At 41.0% G+C, this 21,446-nt stretch overlaps 1 protein-coding gene across 2 annotated transcripts in view; it reads right to left on the reverse strand.

Moving 5' to 3' along the window:
- The window catches only part of PCSK5 (proprotein convertase subtilisin/kexin type 5), a 739,798-nt gene that overhangs the window by 154,123 nt on the left and 564,229 nt on the right, over positions 1-21,446 (reverse strand). The window contains exons 20-21 of one of the 2 annotated variants that reach the window (XM_030193726.1): positions 16,799-16,914; positions 12,884-13,644 (exon numbers count right to left, since the gene is read on the reverse strand). In XM_030193726.1, coding sequence (XP_030049586.1) covers positions 13,529-13,644; positions 16,799-16,914 — 232 coding nt within the window. In that variant the 3' untranslated portion in view covers positions 12,884-13,528. Of the gene's footprint in view, positions 1-12,883; positions 13,645-16,798; positions 16,915-21,446 lie in introns of those variants that run through there. The other variant, XM_030193725.1, reaches the window with a different exon arrangement.

The following is a 21,446-nucleotide window of genomic DNA, read 5'->3' on the forward strand; positions in this document are numbered from 1 at the left end:
CTCTCCTACAGCAGTAACATTTCTGTTCAGTTAAACATGCCACTGTTTTTTATTTAAAAAATTTCAGCAAACATTAAACAATACTCTGGAGAATATTACAGAATGTCAGTTTCAGTCAGCTTCAGGTATTTTTGGTTATCACTGCCTGTCCAATTTAAGTTTCTCAGAAACTGTCAAAATACTTTTTTCACAGCTTACTAAATCCAAATTCTGACAGGTATTTATTTTCATTATTTAAACTGGCTGTCTCAACTTTTACATCCCTTCTCTGTTATCACACAATGTTTGCTCAGTCACCTAAGAGCTAATAACTGCCATAGGCTCTGTGAATTAACTTTTCACAAACACACAGCACATACATTGGCAATCTATCACTTATATCTCAAACAATTTGCCAGTTTTACACAAGTTAAATTTCACACACAGTGTCACACATCCTTTCCCCTTGATGATATCTACCAAACAGAATTTTTTAAAATGAATACCTCAGCTGCAGCTATGAGACAGGCTCGAAGTATTCAGTCAGCAGCCTCATGATGTCACTCAACCCTTCCTGAATACAGCTGCAAATCCATTAAAACTTAAATGATCTTCCCAACAAAAGCCCATACCTCTCTGGTGGTGGTTTCCTCTTTCTTTAAAGTTTCTGGCAGGGCTCTGAATCTGGGTTCCACAATACCTTCAAGGGCCTTCCAGAATCAACACTATCATGAACACGGCACTGCTTCACAACCCAACCAGATCAAGCCCCCCCCCCTTCTTTGTTCCATGGACCCAGCTTAAGATGCATGTAGTGCACATGCACAAGACATCACTTCCGGGTTTGTGATAGGGAGCAGAAGCATGACTCTGACTCTCCACAACTGCTAACCAACCCAGTCATGAATATGTGTGCCTTGCCCCAAATAGGGCTCCAGATATTTGCTACTTTCACTAACCCTGTGTGTCCCATTCTACTCACCCCTTCCCAGGGGTGACAGAATAATCATTGATGCACCAGCTCCATTTGCCCTAGATTATCCACTACAATTAGAGTGCAGCCACCCAGCAAAAATATGGGCCACACTCCCCAGACTCTAGCAAAGCCCAGGTAAAGTTGGTGTGAGAGGATACTGTATCTCCTGGAAAGCAGGTCCTGGTTACATAAGAACATAAGTGTTGCCATACTGGGACAGACCAAAAGTCTATCAAATCCAGTATCCAGTTTACAACAGTGCCAGTCCAGGTACCTGGCAAGATCCCATAACAGTAAAACAGATTTTATGCTGATTATCCTAGGAATAAACAGTGGAGTTTCCCAAGTCCACCCTAATAATAGCTTATGGACTTTTCTTTTTTACCATATTCTCTGGCAATGAATTCCAGAGTTTAATTATACGTTGTGTGAAGACATATTTTCTCCAGTTTATTTTAAATTTACTACTTGAATGCATGCCCCCTAGTCCTAGTATTTTTTTAGACCTCTATTATATCTCCCCTGAGCCATCTCTTCTCCAGGTTGAAGAGCCCTAGCCACTTAAGCCTTTCTTCATAGGGAAGTCATCTATGAAGAAAGGCTTAAGTCGTCCCATCCCCTTTATCATTTTTGATGACCTTCTCTGTACCTTTTATTTTTTTAATTTATAATTCTTTATTTAATTTTAAACACCACAAAACAGTAAATACTGAGGGAAATGTTTTATCAAAGCCCCCTCTCCCACACTATAAACAAGTCAAAACCCCGCCCCAACTCTCACCTATACCCAACCCACATCCCTTCCAATACAAACATAAAAAAGTTCACATAAAGCAAAGTACTCAACCCCAACAGATCTCTCACATCCCCAAACCTACAAATTGCCTTACACACCCATGAAATCATAATAACCAACCAACCAACCAACCAACCAACCAGTAAACTCAATCAATACAGCTTGTCATTAGTACCCTGCACTCCCCCCCCCATCCAGTCCTATCATAAGCCATTTCCAAACCCAAATAGGAACCCCATGTCTAATGGTACTGGGCCCAAGTCCTAGATTGAAGGGCCATAAGTTGATATTTCTCACAGATCCAACCTAATTGCACTGGCACCTTATTAAAACTCGGCAAAGAATAAACATTGACCTATGTAAGTGTAACCCCATTAATAGCCCCTCTCCAGATAAAACACCTCCGCCATTCATCCTTCCTTTCTTTATCTGTAGCCACTTTAAGGATCTTAGCAAACAGAATACCAACTCCTGCAGTTTTTTTCTCCTGCTTATTAGAAGCCCAAACCCGGAGAGGATAATCCTTAAATCCCAAAAGTCTCTCAGCTGTTGTCAGCAAGTGTGTCTCTTGGATAAAGGCTATGGCAACATGAAGCCTCTCAAGTTCCTTCAATAAGAGTTGTCTCTTGCGAGGTACATTTCACCCTTTCACATTTAAACTACAATATCATAATTTCTCTTGATGCAGTATTATATTCTCTGCCATCTCAGCACGTCCTATTCAATGGCCTCATGTCAAGGTGTGATACCATAGTACCCATATCCCCAACAGCACCTTTCCCTACCTCCCACCCTCCTCCCCACACCACCCCCTTTCCAAACACACATATCCTCAAGCAGAACTTCACAGAATGTCATCAAGCCCCCACAAGATTCACAACCCCTGCCCCCACACTTCATCCTATCTCTCTCTCCATTCACACATCAATCCCCCTCCCATAATCTCAAATCACGCTTTCTGATCAGTGTATCCTGACCCCCCAGCCCCAAGTCCTTAGAGCCAAGAGCAAACATTGATAACTCTCAAGCTCAGGATCCAACATCAAGCATCCACAGATTATGACTTCACCTCTCTCAGGTTCCGCTGTTGCCTTTGGGAAGAGAGTCTGCTGAGGTATCCCACTAGGCCATAGACTGTCTCCTCTTCACCCCCTTGGACACCGCTTGCCACCAATATTGAGCAAATATCTGGGTTGCTGCGGACTGTGAAGGATGTACCTTTGAAGTTTCAATCCCAGCTTTTTGCAGCAATAACCAGGCCTTCTTCACAATGGTGATTCATTTATTCTCACCCTGCACATATTATTAAGCCAAAGGGAAAGAGCCAATTATATTTGATATCATGCTGTCACACCACTGCTAGAACCTCTTTCTTTCGGTGCTGCAGGGTTATGGCAGACAGATCCTGGAAGACCTCCACCTTGTGGTTTTTGCCACACCATGGCCCACTCTCTCTGGCTTTTCTCACGAACAGATCTTTATCCTTAAAATTATGCATGCAAGCAACAATGTCCTTGGGAAACTCTCCATTTTAAGGGCCCAGCATCCTATGGGCTCTGTCCACCTTAATGAGCTTAGGGGCTTCCGCCATGCTCTGAACTATACAGTCAGTCACCAGATTGTAAATAATCTGCACCACATTCTTCGCATTCCGATAGTCCTCCGTGTCTGGAATCCCTCTGATTTGAATATTCTGTCTTTGGAATCTATTGTCCAAATCTTCCACTAGAATATCCATGTGGTCTTTTTGCACACTTTTGGTAGTGATCTGAAACTCTAAAGCCACTTCCTCCATCTCCCCTATGTGCTTCTCCGCATCTTCCACTCTGCCCACAAGCCCAGCCTTGTCTTTTTTAATCTCTTGCACTGCCTCCTTAATCTTATCACGGACCCCCTTGGAATTCAGTTTTTAGATCCAGGGCCCATCCTTTAAGGTCTGCTTTAATTAGGGGTGTAGTATCCTCCGACTTTTGAATGCGCAGTGATCTGCGAACAGAGGAATCCTAGATGGAAGTATCGTCCCCAGAATCGATGAGCTGCTCACATGGTGAAAGCTGCATGTGTCCACTGAGTGCACTGTGGCTCGCATGTCCATCTTTCTCTTCACTTGCATATTTCTAGCACTGAAGGGGTCAGGGACCATAAGGGGTCAGGCTGGAGTGGTAGGTGCTCAGGATGCAGCGGAAAAGCTCAAACCAGATTGGAGTTTTGTCTTTACCTAGCCATGGCACACGGTGACATCACCGTACGTCCTCTGTACCTTTTCTGATTCCACTATATCTTTTTTGAAATGTGGTGACCAGAACTGTGCACAGTATTCAAGGTGCAGTCACACCATGGAACAATACAAATGCATTATAACATCCTCATTTTTATTTTCCATTCCTTCCTAACATTCTATTTGCATTCTTAGCCACCATTGCACACTGAGCAGAGGGTTTCAACGTATCATCAACGATGACATCTAGATCATTTTCCTGGGCAGTGACTCCTAATGTGGAACTTTACATCATGTAGCTACAGGTTGGATTCCTCTTTCCCACATGCCTCATTTTGTACTTGCTCATATTAAACATTAACTGCCATTTGGATGCCCAGTCTCGTAAGGTCCTCTTGCAATTTTTCACAATCATTTTGCAATTTAATAACTTTGTGTCATCAACAAATTTTATCACCTCACTAGTTATTCCCATCTCTAGATCATTTATAAATATGTTAAAAAGCAGCAATCCTAGCACAGACCCCTGGGGAACCCACACTTTCTATTCTTCTCCATTGAGAACACTGACCATTTAACCCTACTCTGTTTTCTTTTAACCAGTTTATAATTCACAATAGGATACTACTTTCTATCCCATGACTTTCTGATTTCCTAAGGAGTCTTTCATGAGGAACTTTGTCAAATACCTTTTGAAAATACAGATACACAATCTAGACTGGCTCACCTTTATCCACGTGTTTATTCACCCCTTCAAAGAAATGTAGTAGATTGGTGAGGCTAGATTTCCCCTCACTAAAATCTATGTTGGTTTTGTCTCATTAATCCATGCTTATGTATATAGTCTGTAATTTTGTTCTTTATAATAGTCCATGCTCAGTGGACTATAATTTCCCAGATCACCTTTGGAACCGTCATTAAAAAATGGCGTTACACTGGCCGTCCTCCGATATTCCAGTACCGTGCTTGATTTTAAAGTTAAATTACATATTACTAACAATAGCTCTGCAAGTTCATTTTTCAATACTATCAGTACTCTGGGATTTATACCATCTGGTTCAGGCAATTTGCTACTCAATTTGTCAAACTGCCTCATTACAGAGATTTGTTTCAGTTTTGTTTTTTTGACTCACCAGCATTGAATACTATTTCTGACACTAATCTCTCCTGCATATTGCTCGTTGAAAACCTAAGCAAAAAATTCATTTAGGGGTCCTTTTAGGAAGCTGCAGCAAAAGGGGACCTGTGCTGGCGTCTGCCTGTGTTTTTGACATACGCCAAGGCCCCTTTTACTGCAGCAAGTAAAAGCAGGTCTTTATTTTTTTCAAGAAATGGCCATGCGGCAAGTGAAGCACTTACCACGTGGCCGTTTTGGGGGGGAGCAGTTACCTCCACCCAATGAAGTGGTGGTAAGGGCTCCCACACTATCCCAGTGGTTACTGGGCAGCTTATCACCAGGTACACACCAGTGCTACAAAATTGAAATATTTTTGCATTGCCAGAAATGGCATGCACTTGGGTAGGGAACTACGGCTGGGCTGCAGTGGTAGCCCTGCAGTACTTCCCTTTTAGCGAGTGGTAAGCCATTGGGTTTACTGCCGCTTTGTAGAAGGGCCCCTTAATCTCTCTGCTATGGCCTTGTCTTCCCTGAGTGTCCTTTTTACCTCTTGGTCATCTAGTGGTCCAACTGATTCTTTTACCAGCTTCTTGCTTTTAATATACTTAAAAAAGCTTTCACTATGTGTTTTTGCCTCCAACGCAATATTCTTTTCAAAGTCTCTCTTTGCCTTCCTTATCAGCATTTGACTTGCCATTCCTTATATTGTTTCATATTATTTTCAGTTGGATCCTTATTCCATTTTCTGAAGGATGTTCTTTTAGCTTTAATAGCTTCTTTCACCTCACTTTTTAACCATGCAGGCTGTTGTTTGGCCTTCCTTCTTCCTTTTTTAATACATGGAATATATCTGGTCTGGGTTCCAAGATGGTATTTTTCAATAGATGAACAGAGTGGCACTTATCTTTCTTGCTAGATCCCAACTAGAAAGATAAGTGCCACTTGGTTTCATTCATATCTCTTGTGCAGTCGATTCGTTGATTTGTTGAATCGAGCTGTTTATAAATGCCTAATTGAAGCTTGATTTAAAAATTATATTCACAAGGAAAATGAATGCGCATTATGTATGGAGGTTTTTGACCAATGATTGAATTGTTGCAGTAGGACCAATTTGTGACCCTTGCTGCATTTTGGGTCTTATGTGAGGTCAATAGCAATTTTTGAGGTACTTTTCTGCAATCAATTTGAGTTGTCCACATTACAGTTGAAGTGTTTATTTATAATGCAGAAGGACATGTTTATCCACTCTTACCCTAGCTGAGATGATAACCATTTCCCTGACCTCATGTGCATCTTTCTTTAAATCAATCACCTTATTTTCTAACTCTTCCTACTTTCTTACCTACGTATTTGTTACTTCTTTGCTTTACCCTTCACTATCAATTATAATGCTCTATTACGTATTGTGTTGACAATGTAAATAGTATACCATGCCATACTTTGTATTGTTTTTGAATATTTTTACTGCTGTAATTGTCTATTGCTCATGTTTGATCTATTTTACTGTACACCGCCTTGAGTGAATTCCTTCAAAAATCCTAATAAATAAAAATAAATATACTGATGTGTGGATGGTAGTTGCCATTTTGTTGAATATTTTTGAATAGCATTCACGCCTCATGTAAATTTTTGACCTTTGCAGCCGCTCCTCTAAGTTTGGGGGGTTTACCATTCTCCTCATTGTATCATAGTCTCCTTTTTGAAAGTTAAATGCTAACATATTGAATTTCCTGTGTATACTTACTCCAGAGATTATATTAAATCTGATCATGTTATGATCACTGTTATCCAGCACCATTACTTCCTGCACCAGATCATGTGCTCCACTAAGGACTAGGTCTAGAATTGTTCCCCTTCTTGTTGGTTCCTGAACCAGCTGCTCCATAAAGCAGTCCTTCATCTCATCAAGTAATTTTACCTCCCTAGCATTCCCTGATGTTACATTTACTCAGTCAATATCGGGGTAATTGAAATTACTCACTATGATTGTGTTCCCTAGTTTTAAGCTTCCTAATTTCTGATAACATTTCTGCATGGGTCTGTTTACCCTGGACAGGTGGGCAGTAGTACAACTCTATCACTATTCTTTTCTCCTTTACACATGGAATTTCTATCCATAGGGATTCCAAGATGTGTTTTGTGTCCTGCAGATATTTGATTGAAGGCCCTCCTTAACATATAATGCTACCTCTCTAGCAATGGGTATGACAGAATCATATTGGTTATCTTCCTTTCACCAGGTCTCAGAGATGCCTATTCCATCCATATTTTCATTTAGTGCAATATATTCTCCCATCTTATTTCTTAGGTTTCTGGCATTTGCAGTCATTTCACTTCCTGCTTCATCATGCTTTCCTTTCAGGTGTCCTCTCTCCTCCAAATCAGCATAGAGGTTGTCTTAACTTTTCTTATGTATTGTCTTTTTAAATTTAGTGAAATGAGGTATTCAAAATGGTAGATATTGCCCAAGTCTCTATTATTTTTTTTTAATGGCAAATAAACTCCATGCTAAACTGATCATTTGCCTTGGTTTTTTTTTTTTTTTTTTTAAATCTGCAAACTGCAATATATTGTGCTCCAAATTTCCAAATGAAACACATCAAACAACTTTATATTATCTTATAGAGAATCCTGCACCAGAGCAGAAAACCTTGCTGAAAGCATCATAGAAGCACTGCTCTTCTAGGATGTCAAGGGTTAAGGAGTGAGGATGACTCTGTGATGCTGTTAATGGCATTGTTCTAAGCATACAAAGTTAATAAACATAGGATCATTATTTATTTAGATTTTGCTCACACCTTTTTCAGTAGTAGCTCAAGGTGAGTTACATTCAGGTACTCTGGATATTTCTCTGTCCCAGGAGGGCTCACAATCTAAGTTTGTACCTGAGGAAATGGAGGGTTAAGTGACTTGCCCAAGATCAGAAGGAGCAGTAGAGGGATTTGAACTGGCCACCTCTGGATTGCAAGACCAGTGCTCTAACCACTAGACCACTCCTCCACTTCATTGCCTTGTGTTCTTTCTATTTGAGATAGGGCTCTATATAATCATGAGATGATTCCTTTTGAACATCCCTTTAATTAATAGGTTTTCTATTTTTAATGGTGTTCTGAAGATACTTCTTCCTGCATCTTCACTATTTAGTAAATTCCTTTTTTTGAAAGTATTGGTACGCATTTACCTAGTATCTCTTCCAGCTTTCCAATTCCCATCAATATGCTTAGGGGCCCTTTTACTAAGCCAGGTAGGGCTAGCACGTGGGTAGCGTGTGCCAAATTGACACTACTGCTGAGCTAGCATGGGTACCAATGGTAATTTTGAAGTTGGCACACGCTGTTCAGAGCAGTTTACACAATATATATATAGTACAGCATGAAAAGAAATACATATCATAGGAATGGGAAATAGTCCAGAGTAGCAGTGCCTGGAGTTGAACGACTGGTAGGCACAAAGATGGTACGATCAAGGGCTATAGGTATCAGTAAATAAGAAGGTTTATAAGCCGGATTAAAATTTTACAAAGGATGTTTCTAGGTGTGGCATAGAAGGAAGAGTATTTCAGAGGGTGAGGCCAGACACACTGGTATGTATAAAGTCTAAGCAAATGGTATGGAATGATGGGATCAGTAAGTAATTGCTCTTGGACGAGTGAAGTTCTCTAGATGGGAAATAGGGGATAAAGTTGGATACCTTATGTAATAACGATAGTATTGTAAAGGAAATTCTGGATCCTGTGATTAATTTGACTGTTGAGTTTTGTACAGTTTTCAGATGGTGGCAGTTCTAGACATGAACACCATGAAGTAGGGAGTTGCAACAGTCTAACCATGTTAGGACGAAGGCATGAGTAAGTATGTGTACGGCAGATTTGTCAAAAAGATGTTGAACAGAGTTGTTTGAGTTTGTAGAAGCAAGCTCTAAAAGTATTGGAAATTTGAGGCTGAAAGCACATGGTGTCATCTATGTTGATATTGAGGATTTTAGTAGATAGTTTGAAAACAATTGGTGTTCCAGCCAGGAGAACTGGGGCTACCAGGATGGGTCACTATAGCTAAGCCTTGAGTTTGAGTTTGTGGACAAGAAACCAGTCAGTTATTTTAGTTAGGTTCTGATTAAGGTTTTCCATCTCAGTTAAGCTGTTATAATGTAGACTGGCCAAAATCTGAATATCTGAGTGTTCCTGAGGACCATTATTAATATGTGTCATATGTTGATAAAGGCATGGTCTTATTGATGTAGGCTGAAAAATCTGGACAGGTGGGCCTGTAGTAGCAGAGGAGATTAAGACTATATCTAACACGTGGCCTGCTTGGTGTGTAGGACATAGAATATGTTGTTGTAGTTAAAGATCATGTAGAAGATCATGAAATTCTATGCTAAGGGCAGAATGAGGATTATCAGTATGGATATTCAGATCTCCTAGAATGAATGGGCAGGTAGAGGCCATACAATGTTGACTAAGAGCACTATCCCCAAAATTCTATATATGGTGCCTTAAGTTGTGCACACTTGGCCGCACAGCCAAATTATGCTGACAACTTAATTGATTAACAAGCCAATCAGCGCCGATAATTGGTATTTACCAATTAGCAGCACTAATTGGCTTTAATTAGAATTTACACACACAACGTTTTAGGATAAAGTGGTGAATGTAAATTCTAATGTGCACAGTTGAAAAAAGGAAGTAGCCATGGGTGTGTTGTTGGCATTTGAAAAAACTATGTGTACTATTATAGAATACATCCGATCTACGCCTAACTTAGGCGCAGGTATTTAGGTCTGGTGTTAGGTGGCCTAGATGGGTGCACCTAAATCTTAGACGCAAGAATGGCACTTGAGCATATTCTATAAACTACACCTAATTTAGGCATAGTTTATAGAATGCTAACCGTGTGGTTTTATGGCACCAATTTTTAAGGCGCCATATATAGAATTCCCCTCTATGTGCACAGCATTTGCACTCCAAAAAGAATGACATTCATTTGAAAGGGCTGCCCATCCCTAGTAGATGATTTTTGCAAATGGTCATCGTTGATCAAAGTTGCAAAATAGACAGAAAATGATAAAGCTAAGGTAATGCATCAGTCTCATCTGGAGGTAGTGTTCCATTTAAGGGCACAAATGAATTTTTTCATGTGGCAGCTACTGTATACACACAGAACATGTCCTCCCAATCCTTTTGGAAAAGCCTGATTAAAAGAGTAGCTTCACATGTAGCTCTGTTGTTATTTGGCAGGTTAATTCTTGTTGACAGGGCTGACACTTGGCATGGTAGGAGACAGGGTAAAAATGTGGAAGGGGCGTCAAACTCTACCAGCAAGCAGTGCCTCCTTTAGATTCATACAGGATTTGGGGGTCCCTTGTGGCATGGGGGCCCAAGAATATTACTTTGGTTGCACTCTCTCAACACCAGCCAGACCTACTGAGTAATGCCTATTTCAGCTACTCCTATTAAGCCCTCTTAAAACCTTCCCTATGGAACACCTATCAATTGATTTGCCTAGTACTTCTAAGTATCTATCTTTTCGAAACCAAACAGAGTTATGAGCAAGTCCCACATATTTCATGATTTTTGCAGATTGATCTGTGTACCATTTTTAATTATTTGTTTTGTTATGTTGAAGAATTTAATTTTTAAAGATATTGTTAACTTGTATTTTAATTGTCTCTTATTGTACTTATTATTGTAAATTACTTTAATGCCTTGTTGTGATAAGCTATATAAAATGAATTAATCAAATCAAATAAATCATTAGGAATAAAGGCAAATCTGGATAAAAAGAGAAGACAATTCATATACATTTCAAATATTTTTCAAACATAGCTCATAAAGGGGTCCTTTTACTAAGATTCGCTGAAAAATGGGCTGCGCTAGTGTAGGTGCATATTTTGGGTGCGCGCAGATCCATTTTTCAGTGCGCCTGTAAAAAAAAAGGCCTTTTTAAAATTTTTGCTGAAAATGGGCATGCAGCAAAATAAAAATTGGCACGCGTCCATTTTGGGTCCGAGACCTTACTGCCACTCATTGACTTAGCGGTAATGTCTCACGCGGTAACCGTGCAGTAATCATCTATGCATGTTTCCGCCGTGCTCAGGAAAATAAAAATTATTTTATGGCGTGCTTAGCGGATGCACGCAAAAAATGAAATTACTGTCTGGGCCACTCGATAGTTGGGCGGTAACTCCAAATTGACACACGTAGGATGCGCATACACGCCTATGCGGCTTAGTAAAAGGGCCCCAAATTTTGCTACATCTATAACTGTCACAAACAAAACTCTTGATACGTGCTTGCTTTGAGCGGCTAACGTTGAACAAATTATATTGAGGCAGATACTGAAAGGTGTTTAAGCGAGCAGGAGACTCTTTTGCCCTCTTGAATCTCAATCAGCAGGTTGGGAAGGGTTATTTGACAGCATTCAAATGGGTATTGTCACTGAATATCTCCTTTGACCACTGCAGTACTGTCCAATTATTGCTAGGGCATTCTGGGGGTAGAGTTTGGGTGGAGCTAGCAGATAATATGGCCGGTGGCTGCATACTTAAATGGGCAGATAAAACCACACAGAAAGCAGTCTTATCTTTTCCCAGTTAGATATGTGGGTGCTGGCACTGAATATTGGCCAGCATCCACATCTGAGTCCATGGTTGATCCCCAATATTCAATGCTGTTGTCCAGATGAGGCCAGGTTTGAATATCCAGGTCTAATTTGGTCTTTGGTGGTCAGTGTTAAGTTACCATATGCAAAATCTCAAATTTGAATGCTGGATGAATATCAACTGGATTGTGTCTTACGCAGAACACTTGAACAGCTAGCAGAAGCAGTATGGTACTCCCTCTTTCTATCAAACATTGGCTAGAATAAATAGTAACTCATTCTTTGCCGGGTAACTTTCAAGGTAATCCTTCCAGAGCATTTTTCTAGAGCTCATTATTGTGCATTGTTAGTGCTTGGTTCCAGGTTGCTTTGCATCATGAGGGCAACCAACATTACGATAAATCATCTTTTCCAGTTGTTGAGGTGATGCAGGAAAGACCAGCAAACAAAAAACATTTTCACATTGTTGCACTCCTGAACCAAGTTAAACAAACAAACAAACAAACCAAAACCTTGTTTGATGAACCACAAAGGTTAGAATAGTGCTTCTCAACCTAGTCTCAGCTGCTTGGGTTTTCAGAATATCTACAATTAATATGTATGAGATAAATTTGCATACCAAGGAGGCAATGCATGCAAATTTCTCATGTATATTTATTGTGGGTATCCTGAAAACCTGATTGGTTGGTTGATCCCCCAAGACTGGGTTGAGATGCATTGGACTAGAACATGAAGGATTCTTTCAAACAATAGCTGAGATATTTCTTTCAATATCTTAGACATAAAAGTACTTTTTCATGAATTTTATTCTAAATAATATTAGTTTTTATCCAAACTGCTTGTACAGATGACTTACAGTAATAACCAGACACTATATGAATAGATTACTATACTGCTTGTAATTATATGTTTATTTATATATATATATATATTTTAAAGAATTGAGTCCATTTTCATGTCCTTTGGGATGCTGGTTTTGTAGGAAACCATCCTACCTGACCATCTTTCCATTCACGTAACTGCCATTCTAGTTCTGTTTAAGTCTCAGCAAATGCTTCTCAATTTACCTAGAGAACCTAATAGCTGGCGGTCTCAGACCCAAAATGGGCATGCGGCAAGTTTCATTTTGCTGCACATTCATTTTCGGCAAAAATTTTAAAAAAGGCAATTTTTGCAGGTGCACTGAAAAATGATCCTGCTTGCGCCCAAAACACACGTTTACACTACCGCAGGCCATTTTTCGGCACACCTTAGTAAAAGGACCCCTTACTGATCAATGACACCAAATCCAGGTATAACTGGTTTCCTCATAATCACCCCAATTATTAATTTAAATATATGTAAAAACAGAAGACATAGTAATACAAGCAGCTTGTTTTTTTTTTTTAATCCATGTAAACTTATGTCTTTATGCACGAAACAGGTTTTTAAAACATTTTGGAGGCAAAATATAATTTAAAAAATAGAGACTCCCCCTCCCCCCACAAAAAACCCCCAAAATTATACAAATGACAAAAATAAAATTAATAATACCCTTTAGCTGACAAGAAAATGACTCGTTATTTTAACCTTTATTTTGGCATTGAACGCTTTGGTCACACAATACTGACGCTGCAATCCCAGGTGTTTTAACTCAAACACCCAGTTATAAAAAGGTAGGCTGGTTGTATTTTTTTTCCATTTATAGTCCCAACAAAACAGTTCACCATCTCCCCTCTGCCAAAGTGGTGAAGAGCAGGAGAGAAGCAATTGGCTTTTTAAGTTTATTAATAATAATAATAATAATAATAGGAAATAATCTATGAGTCTACAGGAAGGCTGGGGGACTCTAGGGGAACCTATTTTACCCTTTGAGGGTGCATGTTCTGCAGCAAAGTTGTTGGAGTACTTTGCGCTGGCACAGATTGTTCTTCTTCACTAACATGCAGAAGCCACCCTCTGCCCAAGACTCTTCCGTGGCTTTTCCAGAGATCAGTGACAAAGTTAAATCAAACAAAAAAAAAATGAAAGAAGGGTAAGGAGTCGAAGAGGACGGTGGACAAAGAGAAGGTTTCATTGGTCAGAACAAGGCAGATTTGATGGAAGAGATCATTCACAGGAGCAGGAGACAGTAGGAAATTGGATCCATCAACAGTGATGTCATTCAACAGCATTTTTTTTCCATGGTTCAACAGGAAGGAATATAGCAGTCCAACAAGGAGTGATTGGTATCCATTTATGAAAGGAAAAAGAAAGATCAGAAAAGAATAATTAGAAAATAGAAATTTCACATAGATCCCCGGATTCCATATAGTGCGACCTGAGTTGCGTGAACAAATCAGGTCGTATTCTGATTTGCACGGACAATTTATTAATCTTAACAAGCCAATCAGCGCTGATAATTGCCACTTCACGAGCAATTATTGACACTAATTGGCATTAATTAGAATTTACATGCAGAACTTGCTAAGCATGTTCTGTAAAGTTCTGTGCGTAAATTCTAAGATGTAGAACCAAAAAGAGGGCATGGAATGGGCAGGTTGTAGGTATTTCTAAAATCTATGTACACTGATATAGAATACACCTGCTCCGTGCCTAACTTAGGGGCCCCTTTTACTAAGCTGTGCAGACGCCTACGTGCATCAATTTGGAGCTACCGCCCGGCTACCTCGTGGCCCTTGTGGTAATTTCATTTTTGATGCGAACCCACTATGTGCACCGGAAAATAATTTTTATTTTCTGGTGTGTGGCAGAAACCGGGCGGTAACTGTCATTCTATGCACGTAGATGATTACTGCACGGTTAACACGTGAGACCTTACTGCTAAGTCAATGGCTGGCAGTAAGGTCTCAGACTCAAAATGGACACGCGCCAATTTTTATTTGGCTGCATGTATATTTTTGGCCAAAATACCCAAAAGGCCTTTTTTGCAGGCGCACTGAAAAATGGACCTGCGTGCGCCCAATACACACGTCTACACCAGCGCAGGCCATTTTTCAGTGCACCTTAGTAAAAGGACCCCTTAGTCACCGGCATGTACACCAAGTTTTACTTGACTTTACCTGCAACTAAATCTAGTCATGTGACTGAACGCTAGGCATATTTTAAAAACTACACCTAACTTTACATAAGTACATAAGTAATGCCATACTGGGAAAAGACCAAGGGTCCATCGAGCCCAGCATCTTGTCCACGACAGCGGCCAATCCAGGCCAAGGGCACCTGGCAAGCTTCCCAACGTACAAACATTCTATACATGTTATTCCTGGGATTTTGGATTTTTCCAAGTCCGTTTAGTAGCGGTTTATGGACTTGTCCTTTAGGAAACCGTCCAACCCCTTTTTAAACTCTGCTAAGCTAACCGCCTTCACCACATTTTCCGGCAATGAATTCCAGAGTTTAATTACACGTTGGGTGAAGAAATATTTTCTCTGATTTGTTTTAAATTTACTACACTGTAGTTTAATCGCATGCCCCCTAGTCCTAGTATTTTTGGAAAGCGTGAACAGATGCTTCACATCCACCTGTTCCACTCCACTCATTATTTTATATACCTCTATCATGTCTCCCCTCAGCCGTCTCTTCTCCAAGCTGAATAGCCCTAGCCTCCTTAGTCTTTCTTCATAGGGAAGTCGTCCCATCCCCGCTATCATTTTAGGTGTTTATTTTTTTCAGCACCGATTTTTATGGCACCTTATAAAGAATCTAGTCCAGAAATGTCTAAATCCGGATCAAAAAGGTACAGTACAAATTGTAGCAGGAGAAGAAAAAAAGATATTCACAGTTCATACATTTGCATTAGCATGTAGTTTAAAATTAATAATTACTAATATTCAGTCCTTCAACTTGCAAAACCACTCCTGCTCTTTCTCAGATCAAAAGTCAAAGCTTTCATTTTGAGGCTATGCAAAACTGAGTCACCATCTGAAAGAATAAAAGTTCCAGATTTCGTTCAGTAAACACAGTTCAAGATGACAATTTCTTTTTCCATCTACTAGGATTTCAATCCCATCAGAATCCACCTCAGCCTCATTAGCCCTCAGCAATCCTTCCTATGGTCTGTGAATAGGAGGTTTAGCGGCAAGAATCATGATGCCCACTAGGTTCTTCCTTGGTTATCAGGTTATGAGTCACTTGAATTTTGATTCAGATTTACGTACACAATGCAAAATGAAACTTTGGATCATGTAGGTTGAATATTGTCTACAACTACACTGTTGTCTAAACTTGACATGCAAACCACTCTTCTAAGTGAAAAAAAAAGTAAAAAGAAACTCACCTTTGTGAAATAAAGTAGATAAAGCAGATGACAGATCCCCTGGGAAATGCATACGAACTATGCCAACTGTGTTAGTTAATGCTTCTTTATGGGTTGTAAATGAGGAATCTTTTGAGCTCTTATGTTATTATGTAATTTTACTCAGAAAACATGGTGACATAATAGCATCTAAGTTTATGTAACTTGCTTTTATACTCTTGATTATAAACTGCTGATGATAAATCACTTTGTGGTGGTTACCAATTTCTCCTATGTATCCCCAGCCCCTCCAATTTGAGGTTTTCTTTATTACCAAAGAGGACAGCAAATACACAGTTGCCAAATGCTAAAGGTACAGGCTATGACATATTTGCACATCTGAATTCCATTATCAACTGTAAAACATCTACACAGCGTACTTATCAAGCTAACTGATTTTTTGTTTGTCTTTAGTGGTTTGCTTCAATAAAGTTTATTTGGACGTTTGTACATATCTCAATACAGCCATAGAAAATAAGTGATTTTTTATTCCTGAGCAAGTGGGTCTTGTGTAAGAAACACCACTGGGGAGACTGACTGTTTCATTCCCCCAGGAGCTCTTTGATCATTATATTCAATAAAGAACTCCATTTAGATATGGTAGTTATCATGTTTGTTGATGAGCAGTTGTTTTCTCTGTAATTTTGTCTTCTACAATTGGCCTCTGTGGCCCCCCTAATTCAGCTCATTTCTCTCCTTTGAAATAATTTTTACAATAGCAATCAGAAATAAATTAAAATAAATTGCAATCAATACCATGAAATTCTACTGTTGGGGAAATTTTTAAAAATATATATAAAAAGCTTGTATTACATTTCAACTTAAAAAGGGACTTACCATCTCTACAAACTGTTCCAGCCAAGCAGACACCAGCTTCTAAAATATAACCATTTGGACAGTTTGTACAGTTCTTGTCTCCTGGACCACTGCATTTTAGGCAGCTGGCATCACACCTTAGAAAAAAGTCAGAATTCATCAGAGACAGGAAGGGAAAAGAAAGCCTGAATGGTAACACATTACAGCAAGGGTTCTCAATCCAGTCCTCAGGACACACCTAGCCAGTCAAGTTTTCAAGATATCCACAATGAATATGCATGAGATAGATTTGCATACAATGGAGGCAGTGAATGCAAATTTATCTCATGAATATTCTTTTTGGATATCATGAAAACCAGACTGGCTTGGTGTGTCCTGTATTAATTCAGTGTAAATGTTTAGGTCTTTTTACCACCTCTCCAAATCTTCATATACCAGTTCCCCACAATTTGTAGAGATAAAAGACCAAGGCTGCCGCTTATGAGAAAAGTAATTTATTTACTTACCAAGTATAGATACAATTAATATTTTCTCATGGGAGGATAGAACTACTGCATACATATGCTCTCTTTATCTATCACTCCAACATGCTGAACTGAAACAGCTATTTTTATACACTTGTATTTAACAATGATTTACAAGGCTTCAGCAAGTTATCTTACTCGAGATCATCTGGTCTTTTTTCAATACTATCTGGTTTCCCTCACCTGCTAGACCACATTCTCATGTTTGTTTATGCTTCTTCCTTTCCCAGGCCTGTTTGCCTGTAAGGATATCATATCAGATCATGAGCTCCTGGGCCTCACGATTTATGGCCTTTGCCCTTTGACTACTCCAGGGTGCATAACTGTGTTTATTATCTACAGTCCTGAGTTGAAACCCCTGCATTACAGTAGCACATGGAAATCATATTTGGTTGGATCCCCTACTAGTCATTCAACCCACACCTCAAAGCCAATTTATCATTTTTTAAATACAATTTTAAATAAGCAAATTAGGTGTTAAAAGGGACCTCTCAGCATTTTTTGACCCCTTTCACGGCACTGACTAAGCATTTTACACAGAACGGAGAGACTGGAATTGAGATTTCAGATTCAGGATGTACACAGTTTCAGTGGCATTTTAGAAAAAGATCTGCCAATGCAAAGCCTTTTCTAAATTACTGCAGAAAATCAAGTATATTTGGTAGCAAATGCCATGGAAGCCTCCATTTTACACATCTATATATTGAAAATTTCAACCATATGAACCTGGCACTTTCCATGTAGGAGTATCTGCCCTTAAACATAGGAGTGGTGATTTCACAACTTCTACATGTAAGTAGAACCACTTCAATGTATACATTCTTCATTTTATAAACTTATACATGTAGGTGCTGCCAATTTACTGAAGCCACATTTTCAACTTGGTTTCACTTCGGAGATGGACATAAACTACATGAGATGAAGGAGAATGACTCTTGATTCCTCATGCAAAGTTCTGGCTGAAACAAAAAAAATTTTTTTAAACCTTTGTGTAACTTTGAGCAGTTGTAAAAACTGATATGTAAATTTTCCCCATACACGTATTCTCTTTCTAAAATGGGGAAAACGTGTATTTTAGTCCCACCCAACGTGAGTCTATTGTACCTCCCTTGAAGTCTCTGCTTGGTGTGATCTCCACGTGTAAAGAGTGCCTTTCTGAAATTAGTATTTACATGTATGTATGATATACACATATAAATACTGCAATTTACATGTGGGTAAAATAACAGTCTTCACCTGTGCACCAGTGAAAACGGCGTTCAAACTGTATGCATGCATGTCGGCATTTCTGTAAGGCGCTGCTTTAATCAGAGGTCTCAAGTAAAGATAAGTATGTTAATCTTGCATTCTGATTAGCCAGTTGTTAATAAGATATTCCACCAATAAGGATGGCTACAGTGATTCAGAAACTGGGAACACTTTTCCTCAGAGGGAATACAGAAGACCGATATGACTCACCATTTTTTTCTTATATAAAGAATAAATAGAAATTACAAGTGTAATTAATTCACTAATTCTTGGTTCTTTGAAATATAAGATCAATCTGTGGCATCTTAAAAATCATTAAATACTTTTTTTTCATGCCCTTGTCAGTTCTAGGATTATTGTAATGTGGCATATTCTAGTGTTTTTCAGTTCAATGTTAAAAGGCTACAGTCCCTCCAGAATACTGCAGCCTGCATACCAGGGGCGTATCTGCGTGGGGCCTCAGGGGCCTGGGCCCCCGCAGATTTTGCCCTGGACCCCCCCTACCCGCCATCAACCCTCCCCCGCTGCCGTTCTTACTTTGCTGGCGGGGGACCCCAACCCCCGCCAGCCAAGGTCTGCTTCCACCTGCCGCTGCCGTAAAAACTTCTTCTTCAGCCGGCGGGGGACCCCAAAGCCCCGCCAGCCGCCCCGCGGTGTTTAAAATTCATCTTCGGCCTCCGTGGCCGTGCTGCTGTGATAGGCGCTGTTGAAATCCACTTCGGAGTCTGACGTCGCAGCACGTACAACGACGTCAGACTCCGAAGTGGATTTCAACAGCGCCTATCACAGCAGCACGGCCACGGAGGCCGAAGATGAATTTTAAACACCGCGGGGCGGCTGGCGGGGGTTTGGGGTCCCCCGCCGGCTGAAGAAGAAGTTTTTACGGCAGCAGCAGGTGGAAGCAGACCTCGGCTGGCGGGGGTTGGGGTCCCCCGCCAGCAAAAGTAAGAACGGCAGCGGGGGAGGGTTGGCAGCGGGAGGGGGGTGGAGAGAGTCATTGGTGGCGGTGGGGGCGGCGGGGGGGGGGGCTAAAATGTGCCCCCTCCCTCTGGCTCTGGCCCCCCCTACCGCCGGAGTCCAGATACGCCCCTGCTGCATACTCTGCACAGCTAAAAGATATGGCCATGTCACCCCTCTGTTTTTGCAACTGCACTGGTGGCCAATCTGATTCAGAATTCAATTTAAAATATTATCACCTTCAAAGCACTATATACAGGGGGAGGGGCATAATCAAAAGGGGCGCCCAAGTTTTCCTGAGGACGTCCTCGCAGGACATCCCGGCGAAGGGACGGGAAAACCCAAATTATTGAAACAAGATGGGCGTCCATCTTTCATTTCGATAATACGGTCGGTGATGCCCAAATCGCGAAATTTAGGTCGACCTTAGAGATGGTCGTCCCGATTTTAGGCCATAATGGAAACCGAGAACACCAATCTCAGAAACAACCAAATCCAAGCCATTTGGTCGTGAGAGGAGCCAGCATTCATAGTGCACTGGTTCCCCTGACATGCCAGGACACCAACTGGGCACTCTAGGGGGCACTGCAGTGGACTTCAGAAATTGCTCCCAGGTGCATAGCTCCCTTATCTTGTGTACTGAGCCCCCCAAACCCACTCCCCATAACTGTACACCACTACCATAGCCCTAAGGGTTGAAGGGGGGCACCTAGATGTGGGTACAGTGGGTTTCTGGTGGGTTTTGAAGGGCTCACATTTACCACCACAAGTGTAACAGGTGGGGGGGGGGGGGGGGGGTTGGGCCTGGGTCCCCCTTCCTGAAGTGCACTGCACCCACTAAAACTGCTCCAGGGACCTGAATACTGCTATGATGGAGCTGGGCATGACATTTGAGGCTGGCAGAAAATATTTTAAAAGGTTTTTTTTTTTAGCGTGGCAGGGGATTGGTGACCACTGGGGGAGTGAGTGGAGGTCATCCCCGATTCCCTCCGGTGGACATCTGGTCAGTTCGGGCACCTTTTAGAGGCTTGGTTGTAAAAAAAAAATGGACCAAGTAAAGTCACCCAAGTGCTCGTCAGGGAAGCCCTTCTTTTTTCCATTATCGGTCAAGGACACCCATGTGTTAGGCATGCCCCAGTCCTGCCTTCGCTACGCTTCCAACACACCCCATGAACTTGGTTGTCCCTGCAACAGAAAGCAGTTGAGGATGCCCAAAATCAGCTTTCAATTATGCCGATTTGGGTGACCCTGGGAGAAGGAAGCCATCTCCCGATTTGTGTCAAAAGATGGGCGCCCTGATAGTAACACAGCATAGTAACATAGTAAGTGACAGCAGATAAAGACATGAATGGTCCATCCAGTCTGCCCAACAGTCACATTCATTATTTTGAACAGATTGAAGAGGAGAGACCTGTGAGAAGCAAGTTGCAATAGTCTAAGCGAGAGGTGATAAGAGTGTGGATAAGGGTTCTGGTAGTGTGCTCAGAAAGGAAAGGGTGAATTTTGCTGATGTTGTAGAGAAAGAAACAACAGGTTTCAGCAGTCTGCTGAATATGATCAGAAAAGGAGAGAGAGGAGTCGAAGATGACCCCAAGGTTACGAGCTGATGAGACAGGGAGGATGAGAGTGTAATCCACAGAAATAGAGAATTGGGGAACAGGAGAGGTTGCTTTAGGGGGAAAGATAAGAAGCTCAGTCTTGGTCATGTTTAGTTTCAGATGGCGGTGAGACATCCAGACGGCAATGTCAGATAGGCAGGCTGATACTTTGGCCTGAATTCCTGCTGAGATTTCTGGTGTGGAGAGGTAGATCTGGGAGTCATCAGCGTAAAGGTGGTACCAGGGGCGTAGCCACGGGCGGGCCCAGGTGGGCCTGGGCCCACCCAATTTCGGGTCAGGCCCGCCCAGCAGCAAAGTTCCTGAAGGCGATTCCAGTCGCAG

This window comes from Microcaecilia unicolor, chromosome 2, assembly GCF_901765095.1.
Source record: "Microcaecilia unicolor chromosome 2, aMicUni1.1, whole genome shotgun sequence".
Lineage (NCBI taxonomy): Eukaryota > Metazoa > Chordata > Amphibia > Gymnophiona > Siphonopidae > Microcaecilia > Microcaecilia unicolor.